The sequence below is a fragment of the Nicotiana tabacum genome, chromosome 14 (genome assembly GCF_000715075.1).
Source record: "Nicotiana tabacum cultivar K326 chromosome 14, ASM71507v2, whole genome shotgun sequence".
NCBI lineage: Eukaryota > Viridiplantae > Streptophyta > Magnoliopsida > Solanales > Solanaceae > Nicotiana > Nicotiana tabacum.
This window is the reverse complement of record NC_134093.1, coordinates 83,488,809-83,499,190: the sequence shown is the minus strand read 5'-3', so window position 1 is coordinate 83,499,190 and position 10,382 is coordinate 83,488,809. Positions and strand designations below refer to the sequence as shown.

Below are 10,382 nucleotides of genomic sequence, written 5' to 3'. Positions count from 1 at the left end.
CTAAGGAATATCCTTTTAAATTTATCTGAATTTTTTTTTAGTATGTTTATATTTTCAAAATATAATAAATAAAGCACAAGGATAAACATCCTAAATATTGGACTATATTTACCACAATATAATTTCTTGCACGAACAACTGTATGTTGCACTTTCAAGAGAGATATCAAGATCAATAACAAGAGTTCTGGTTAAAACAGAGCAACCAAAGCATTAGGAGAAAAAATACACAAAACAATATTGTCCACAAAGAAGTGTTCGTTAAGATACCATCACATTAAATACTTTTAAACCATAATACATAATTATCTAACTAACATGATAAAATTGATCATTTATGTAAGTTTTGATGATGTCCTTTTATTTTAAATTCATGTATTATAGTAATGTAATAATATTTTTCGGTATTTAGATGATTGTTGTATTATTATACATAAAATTTCTTTTATTAATTAAATTTTATTGCTCCTTCATATAAATAAATGTTTAAATCATCACGTGCCATTATTAACATGCAACACACATTCATAGATACTAGTATTATTAATTAAAGCTACCTCGGCGAATTATACTTAATACGGTCTAGGGGTTGTTTGGTTTGATGTATAATGGAGTAATATTTGCATTACTCATGCAACTTAGATTTTATAACGACCCGACCGATCGTTTTGAGCTCTAACGCGTCGTCCGTCAGTTTGAGGCCTTGAGTATCTTCACTTCAAGTATTATGACTTGTACGTCTGGTCGGAATTGAATTTTGGGAAGTTCGGAGTTGATTCGGATGAAAAATTCTAAATTCGAAAGCTTTAAGTTGAAAGAGTTGACTAAAGTTTGACTTTTGAGTAAACGACCTCAGAATCAGGATTTGAATGTTCCAGTAGGTTTGTATGATGATTTCGGATGTGGACGTATGTTCGGGTTGAGTATCGGGTCGCCTGGGAGCATTTCGGCACTCATTATGGAAAGTTAACATTTTAAAAATTTAAGAATTTTTTAATTTGATTTGAAGTGGACTTTGGTGTTATCGATGTCCGTTTGACTTTTCGAGCCTTGGAATAGGTTCGTACTGTGATTTATGACTTGTGCGCAAAGTTTGGCGTCATTCCGGATAGTTTAAGTGTGATTCGGACGCGTTCGGTGAAGTTTGAATGTTTGAGAGTTTAAAGAAAGGTTTCGATTGTCAATTCGTAATTTTGATGTTGTTTGATGTGGTTTGAGGCTTCGACTAAGTCCGTATCGTGCCTTGGGATGTGTTGGTATGCTTGGACGGGGTCCCGGGGGCTTCGGGTGCGAATTGGATTGGAAACGGATCGCGTTTGGGCTTGGAAGAATTGCTGAGGCAGCTGTGATCTTGTGCAATCGCACCTGTGTAGAAAGAGCCGCAGGTGCGAGACCGTAGAAGCGGCCCTGGTGTCGCAGAAGCGATTGGGTTTGAGTTTGGTTGGATTCGCAGGTGCGGGGACCTTACCGCACCTGTGGGCGCGTAGATGCGGGCGAAGGAGCGCATATGCAGAAGTGGTCTGGGGCTAGAAGATCGCAGGTGCGGATGTTGTAGCGCACCTGCGGAGCCGCATGTGCGGTCATGGGCGGGCAGGTGCGGAAGGCTGCTCGAGCTAGGGGAGTCCGCATATGCGGGTGGTTTCCGCAGATGTAGGTGGTTTTCGCAGAAGCGGATGCGCATCTGCGATTGAGGGCTAGCAGAAGTGGAAGCTGGTATCTCGGGGGAAAGCCGCATTTGCGAGGTAGCTTCTGCAGAAGCGGAGCCGCAGAAACGCAAGGAGTTTCGCAGATGGGGAAAATCGTCTGGGCAGAATATATATGCTAGCCAATACGAGATTTGCTCATTTCATCTCATTTTTCTCTCTTGGAGCCGACTTTGGGGCAATTTTGGTGAGCTATTTCATCCACCTCTTGGGGGTAAGTGTTTCTAAACCACTTTTGATTATATTTCATGAACATATATGGAATTTTAACATGGAAATTAGTTCAAATTGGAGGATTTTGAAAGAAACCTAGAATTTGGTATTTTGGACTTTCGACCACGAAATTGGGAATAAATTATATATTTGAGCTCGTAATGTTATGGGTAATGTATATTTTCGAAATTTTTCGGAATCCGAGCACGTGGGCCTGAGGGATGACTTTACTGACTTTTCGAGCGGAGTTAGAAATTGTTATAAATTGTTAAATTGTAAGCATTGGAGTATATTTTGATTGATTTGCACGTTGTTTGACTAGTTTTGGAACGTTTGGCTTGGAGTTGAGTGTTAGAGTGGCCTTGGAGCCGGTTATGGAACTTCAGAGCGAGGTAAGTCTCCTGTCTAACCTTGTGAGGAGGAAACTACCCCCTAGGTGATGTAATTGTTATATGATACTAGTTGTGGGTGTTACGTACGCACGAGGTGACGAGAGTCCGTACACACCTAAAGCATATTTATGTCCGAATAGACTTAGGACTTTATCATATAATATTTGAATTATTTGAGCTCATTTTGCTGGCTTAATTAATTAAAGTTATAATTGAAATTGATTTAGAAATAAATATATGTATACTAGGCCGAGCCTTATCACTTTGAGTTGTGGGCGAGTTATTTGAGAAACGGTAAAGATTATATTCACTTTGTGCTCATATACTGTATTGTAAGCACGTGTCTCATAATTCGGTAACTTTCTTTCTTTCTTGTGGAGCGGGCCGAACGCCTCCTCAATATAATAGACGCATCTATGGTTCGTGCCGCTCGACCCTCGGCAGTGTACACACTATTCTGGATTGGGCCGAACGACCTCGGCATAGTCGTGCGTTATATCGCTGGTAGTCCGAACGCTCACGAGATTATCTTTCCACTGATGCCCGTCATTTTATATGGTATTCCTTATGCATTTGATATTGGCACTTGGCATTTTTCTGAGCCGTTAAGGTAGAATACAAGGTTGAGAAACTCATACTTTAAAAGAAATATTTGGAAGATTATGTGACTTACAGATTTACCCCATTATTGTTGTGTGCTTCATATCTTCTTATGATTTATTATATTACTTTATTGGACCTCTAGTAAGTGTCGATGTCGACCCCTCGTCACTACTTTTCCAGAGTTAGGCTAGATACTTACTGGATACGCATTGATTTACGTACTCATACTGCACTTCTGCACTAAACGTGCAAGATCTGACAGGTCATTTGGTGATCATCTTGGCACGTAGTTGCACCTGTTGAGGGGACTTCATGTGAGCTGCATTCCAGGCTACGCATCACAATCCACAGAGTCTCCATCATTATTTATTTTATCCTGTCTTATTAACATTCTGGACAGATGTTTTATTATTGTACTACTTAGAAAATGCTCATGCACTTATGACACCGGGTTTTGGGGTTATACTAGTTGATGCTCATGGTTTCGTATATTATTATCGCCTTTCATTTCTTTTATAAACTACAAATGTTGTACGTTCCCGTGGATTTAGAAGTGTAAGTCTTATTCTTTATTAAAATCTATGATTTCGAAAGTAATAAAATGGGTAATTAAATTGATAAATCACCGTAGGCTTGTCTGACAACGACGTTAGGCGTCATCACGATCTATAGTGGATTTTGGGTCGTGCCAGATTTCTGGTATATGATTCTTCATAATAACTAATATAACTTTCGTGCAATTAATAGTGTTTGGTTTTCAATACTGAATTAAATCAAAATAAATTTGCGGATTTTTAATTAATACAGAAAATCAAATAGTATTGTATTACTAATCCGATATGACTTGGACGGAATATGTGGATTATTTTATATGAGATAAAATGAGGAATAAAAATGAGTTGCGGATAAAGGTATCTAAAGACAAAAATGTCCTTAAATTAGACAATCACCACCTTATAATCCATATATTACTATTCAGCATATAACAACAATTCATGTTTCATTATCCACCGCATCATAATTCTTGTATAATATTCTATCACATAAGCAATTTCTATGTTGTATGTAGTCCCTAAACCAAATGTCCCTTAGAGTTAGAGTTTAAGTTCTATGATAGTATAAAAAATACTTACACAATTAAATACTTTTAAGATAATTACAGATAAATACCATTCGTCCTTAATCAAAAGTCTCGGGTTCATATCTTGAAAATAGAGTCGCATTTGAGAGGGAATACTTTACCCCAAAATTGGACTTCTTGGCATAAATTTTAATTAGTCGGACCCCAAATAAATATTGGACAACATGTGAGGAAAAAAGAGAAGATTATTATAGGGAAAACTATATATATGTCCATAGGAGCAACAATGCAGGCATGTATTGCGGCTCATTTTCCTCCAATTTTGGGGTTGTCCAAAACTCATTCCTAATCCATCATTATGATAGTTATACTAAGAATCTTCCCAATTCTCCATCTCTCTCTCTTCCTGAACCAGACATGGATTCCATTTACTCCTCTTCTTGGCCCCCATAAAATCAAAAAAGAAAAAGAAAACAAAAAACATCCATTCCCTTGTGTTGGTCCAAGAACCAAATTTATGTACAAGTTTCTTGGACCAATTTTGTTACCACTTGGAAATATATTAAACAAGGTTTGACAGAGTGATCATTTAACGAATTAAAAAAGTGATCAAAAGGGAGGCATACCTGTTATCATTTCTGAAATTTATGGTCTGCATTCCAATCAATAGCAAGTTGATTTGGATCTTTATGTTCAATTTGAATGGTACTTCCTTCCTCAATTTTAATCTTGTGGCTTTTCCTTATCATTGTTTTGATGTTAGGTCTCTATTTGGTTAAAAAATCCATGTTGAAATGGAATCAAGATTGTTTTGAATTTGCTAATATGGTGGTGGGATTTCATGCTATGTGCATGGACAACGGTAGCTCAAGGGGAAGAACAAGTAAAAGCCTTTGCTCTAGGCCCCTAAATTTTGGGGCCCAAAAAATATTTTTAGTTATGAATTCTCTATCTTATTTTCGCTTAGACAATATTGAAGTTTATAGAAAAAATAAAAGTACAAGCTCCTTATAAATGTAGAAAGCTGTCTATATTTTAACTATAAAATTTTTTTAGAACTTTGAATTAAGCTATTCAAATCTTCATATTAGTAAAAAATATTTTTTACACAAAGATCAAAGGTAACACATTGTAAGTAGGTGGCTAACAATGTAAATAATAATATTATATTTTATAAGATAACTATACTATAAACAAAAGAAGGCCTTTAGGCCACGAGTACAGATGTAAGGATACTTTTATAAAAATAGAAAAGAAAAATTGTATGTGTGTAGAAGTGCGTGGATGAGACTTTGAGTTTTTTATTTATCTGTTTGCAAGCTCATGCTGGAACACTACCACAATTAAAATTTCTCGTTTACCATCATATCCTAAAGTGGACAAGCAACATCTATGGCGAATTTTTGTGTGGATGGTTGATATGTTATTCCCCTTGTCAAATTGTATTTACTCTTATGGTTTGTAACAAGCGGAATGTAACAAGCGGAAAGGGATTGTTTTTGGTCATATCTGTTTATCTTTTTAATTCAATACACCTTATATCTTCTAATTAGAGTTAATCAAGTTGTTTGAAATTCTGTAGCTTGTAGCTTAATAAGTAAAATTACTAATGGAAAATTATAACTTGATTAACATATTCAAATTCATGGGATGGCCATAATTTCTCATATAGTAGACATAATAATCATTGTTTTAGCTGCAAGCTATAGGTATAACCACCACTTTGGTGCTCACTCTCTAGCATTTGTTTTACTGGACAGGTTTCGCGTGCTCGCTGCTTAGAAAAGTCAATTTTGAGATTGCGAATTAAGCATTTGATATGTTCTGAACTTTTTTTTTGTAATTACTTCCTATTTTTTTTTTAATGTTTTGACTAGCTGTAAATTGTAGCTTCATGGCATTCAGTTTTCAGTGTAATTAAAAGTCGTCGCTTAAAGCAATAAAGTGATGCAAAGCAAGGAATTATTGCTTCATGGGCGAAGCCATGCATTTCAGTAAACTTCAATGACGCCCAAATTGATCCCAACGAGACATGGTCAATAATTTGAATCTGAACCATGAGGAATTGGATTAATATCCTCAATTTTGTATATTAGATCTCGAATTTAGAAGTGTGAACTTCATTTCTAGCTTTTCTCTTCAAGCCTCATGGAATTTGCCGCTTTTTGCGCTTGTAAAAACATTGTATAATTCCCTGTCTCAATCAATGAAAAGGTATCTTAAACGCGGATCCAGGATTTAAATTCTATGAGTTTAACCTTTAAGGTTTTTAACATTCAACCCATAGTATCATTAAACTTATGGGTTTAGACCTACCGTTTATGGCAATATTAGTCTTTTCAAACATAAGTTTATGCTCCGCCTTGAAAGTATTGGGTTCAGATGAACCCGACGCCAGTGCTCTATATCCACCCCTACTTAAACGAATGGTTTACATCTTATGCAGGTATTGCATTTGGATTTAAGATTAGAACAAAGAAATGGGGCCAAGATTGTCAAAACAGAGTTTCAGGAAGCCTGTTAATCTGAGTATCACGGATCTCCACCATAATCTGATAAACTATCTGTCAAGAAGTTTGTACATACGTAACTTGGTGTCGAAACAAAGAAGGCGAATGCTTGTTGGCGGGTATGATCTTGACATGACTTATATATCAGATCGAATTTTAGCAATGTCATTTCCTGCAGAACACGTGCGAGCAATGTTTCGCAACCCTTTGTGGCAGGTTAAGTCTGTACTGGATTTGAGACATGCAGGACATTATAAGGTTAGTACATAGCTCACTTTACCATTAAACCTATTTTCTTTCCCTTTTGTGCTTAGCATTATTAAAAGTCAAAGTTTCATCGCTTAAAGCGATTGACTGATGCAAACCGAGGGGTTATTCCTTCATCAGCGAAGGCATGCACTATAGAGAAGTGTGCACGCTTCAAACAGTAATGCGCAAAGTGATCCAAATAAGAAGTGGTTTGGTTCTTTGAATCTCAATTTTGAGGATTTGGATTAATATCCACGTTGTTTTATATTGGATACTGAAATTGGTTATATTAGTTGCCATACAATTACTATAGTACTAAATTAATATGTTTTTTTGAAGTTTCCATAGACTATGTGCACTTTAATGAAGCATGTATTTCATACCATGCTTTATGCTTCAAGCCAATGAACCTCGCCTTTTGCTCTTACAAACACTGATACTGCTTCTATCTGTCATCTTAATTGTCTTCTAAACTCTAATCACCCAAGCAATTTTGATTTGGAACCTAAATGGTTTACTGAATAACTGCATCGAAGAGAACATATCAGACACTAAGATTAACAGGTGACAGCTTGAGTTTAGATTACATGTTTACCTTGCACCTAAATGTGAATCTCATATTTTCAGAAATGTATACATTGATAGTAGCTTGTTTATTAACTAATGCACTAAACACATTTGTTCTCTCAGTCACATGTTGTTGCTTGTAGGTCTATAACTTATGTGTAGAGCAAGCTTATGATGCCTCACATTTTCATGGCCGAGTGGAGAGGTATCCGATGGATGATAATCATGTCCCTCCTCTCCAAATGATCAGAGAATTCTGTGAAGATGTGTACTCATGGCTGTCAAATGACCCCAAGAATATTGCTGTTATACATTGCATGGTATGTCTAACATCCTTTTCATTACTTCTCTTTCCGGCACATAATTTTTCTAATGAAGTATCTAAAAATTGCTATGTTGAGGGATATGGATGATGGTGTTGTGAATTTCAGAACATCTCTGACATTTAAGTGGATCTGCTATTTTCTTTCTTTTAGGAGATGTGAAGATAGAATTTAGTTTATCCTATATTGAAATATAGTGTAATTAACTTTTCTTTTTTGACATCTGTAGGCAGGTAAAGGCCGAACTGGTTTAATGGTTTGTTCGTACCTAGTTTACACTGGCATGTCAGCTGAGGAGGCTCTTCGGTTGTATGCTGAGAAACGAACAACTAACAATGAAGGAGTAAGTTATACCAATCCTCTAATTATAACTGTTGACAATGGATCGGAAAGGAGGGAACCTGAAATATATAACATGGAGACTTTTCATTCAAAATGGACTACCAGATTCATATCCATATTTCAGCAAGACTGATTTCCATTATGTTAGGCAAACATTTAGCCAAACACAAACCTAAGAAAGTGCAATGTATGGCTGATTTTGAACTCTAAAGTATGTAAAAGGAACAGAGAATCTTCTGTCGTGAAATTTGTTTTTAGTGCTAATAATACAGTAGAATAGGCAATAAAACATATTGAGGCATGTCTGTTTTTACCTCACGAAGCAAGAGAGGAGGGGATATATGAGATGTTAGTTTGTTTCTTGAAATTCTGAAGGGAGACATACTTCATATAGTAAGGATAGTTCCTTTTCATTGCAAATCTTCAAGTTGTTCTTCTTCAAGTGATTACAACCCTGAGATTGTTTCCATATACAGGTATCGATTCCAAGCCAACGTAGGTATGTCAGATATTGGGAGCACGTACTTTCCTTCTCAAAGGGTGTTCCTCGTGGTCCTCCAATTGTCAAATTGCCCAAGTCATGTAAGAGAGAGCTCCGTCGCATTAGATTATATGACACTATAAACGTTGAATCCATCTTCTTCGTGGTATCCGAATTGCAAAGAGTAAGCCATCTTACTCATATAAGATTCTTTTGCAGCATCAATGATGACACAAAATTGCAAAATGCTGAATGGATAAGATGCCTATGCATGATTGGTTATATAAAATTATGCTAAGATGAGTTTGTGTGACCATCTCGTCTAAAAGCTTAAACTGTTAGAAAGAGCATACTTTTATTTACTTTAGTTATGTGTTTTACATGCCCTTCACATGCAGACTTAATCCCTTTTCATGGCCAAGCACATAGAAATTTATCTTGATAAGTTGACAGAGGAAGGAATAAAGTTGAAAAAAAAGATAAATCATAAGATTTCTGAAGTTTTTCCAGTTGTGTTGATCTTCATTTTGGTTCGATATATTCTCTGCTTCTTCATTGCAATAGGTAAAATTTCACTCTGTACAATTCAAACAGGTTCCAGGAGAGAAGTATTGTCCGCCTACAGAAGTCTCAAAAAGTTGCTGCAGACGAATTAAGAATGGTATTCAGCGAACTTATAGTCCTCGATATTTTTATTCCTTTGTTGAACTTGAGGACAATGAAGATGAGATGAAACAAGAAAAGAAGGAACCTCGTTTGGTTGTCCAAATGGATACTGAAAGTTCAATGCTTTATCAGAAAACCTGTTTGGATCATTTTTATGACAAACCAGTGCAAGTAGGAATCTTTAACCTATTCTATAAAATTATGATATCATGTTTTCTCTATCTAACTAACTTTTGATCGTCACGTTAATATTTTGCTTCCACCATCACTAATATAGTAATATATACATCAAATTAACCCTTTAGATTAACACTATCACATAAAATGGGAATATCCTTTTCTTCCTTTGCTCTCTATTAATTATAATTTGGATTATCTTTTAACAGGTCAGTGGAGATGTACGTATCATATTCTACGAAAAGCTCATAGGAGGACGTCTCTTCTATGCTTGCTTCAATACTGCTTTTATTAGGAATGATCTACTGCAGGTATTTTTCAATTATACAAACTTACAACTGAAAAATATTGCATATGTTACTAAAACTGTGAAAGTAAAGACACATATGTACGTAATGGCACAAGTCATGTATCATGGATGCTGATCAAAAGCTCCAAAAAAATATTGATTAGAAATGAATGTTTTAACATTTGACTACGTGCCGTTTTGTTAATTCTGTTTTAATATCTGAAAATTTGCAGTTTTCGTTACGAGAGCTAGATAAAGTTGGCAAAAAGGGTAGGTCCATGACTGGTTCTTCATTCTGCTTGGAGTTGTTCTTTGGTCCAGCAAATGGAAATTGTTTGCCAACACCTCCTTTACATGAAGATGATCTTACTCATTGTTAAACTATATAATATCAACCCCTTAAATTTTATCATTTCAATTGTCTTACCATCTTTTTTTCAGGGGATGGAAAACTAGGAAGATTTAAATAGTTTTGTAAGTAGAACTTGAGGGATCGGAGTAGTTATAAGAACAAATGTTTGCATGCTTATCCTAGAATCTAATGGAAACAAAATTCTTAGAATTTGGAAATTAGGATCTAGGTTTTTTGGTTGCATTTAGTATTAGAATTTGAGGGCCAATAGTATTCTCCGTTTGGTCCTTGTAATAAACTTCAATATTATACTTCAGTTCTAATTCCTCTGATCCCAAATCCGTGAGGATTGAACTTATATGCACGGACAATGTAGAAAAAGTTTACACTATCATGGTATTTTAACGTAGTTTGCCTTATTTTTCAAGTTTCTAA

The 10,382-nt window shown here is 35.6% G+C and overlaps 1 protein-coding gene across 1 annotated transcript; it reads left to right on the top strand.

Moving 5' to 3' along the window:
* Positions 1–4,380: 4,380 nt before the first annotated feature.
* Positions 4,381–10,382, top strand: LOC107785220 (phosphatidylinositol 3,4,5-trisphosphate 3-phosphatase and protein-tyrosine-phosphatase PTEN1-like). Its single transcript, XM_016606470.2, has 8 exons — positions 4,381–4,696; positions 6,438–6,759; positions 7,461–7,637; positions 7,870–7,983; positions 8,459–8,647; positions 9,058–9,300; positions 9,516–9,617; positions 9,829–10,382. The coding sequence occupies exons 2-8, from the start codon at positions 6,472–6,474 to the stop codon at positions 9,973–9,975; spliced, it is 1,260 nt and encodes a 419-aa protein (XP_016461956.2). The 5' UTR covers positions 4,381–4,696; positions 6,438–6,471; the 3' UTR covers positions 9,976–10,382.

Coding starts and splice junctions, on each gene's coding strand:
- LOC107785220 (XM_016606470.2), top strand. CDS start 6,472: ATGGGGCCAAGATTGTCAAAACAGAGTTTCAGGAAGCCTGTTAATCTG. Junction 6,760..7,460: donor GACATGCAGGACATTATAAG/GTTAGTACATAG, acceptor TGTTGCTTGTAG/GTCTATAACTTATGTGTAGA. Junction 7,638..7,869: donor TTGCTGTTATACATTGCATG/GTATGTCTAACA, acceptor TGACATCTGTAG/GCAGGTAAAGGCCGAACTGG.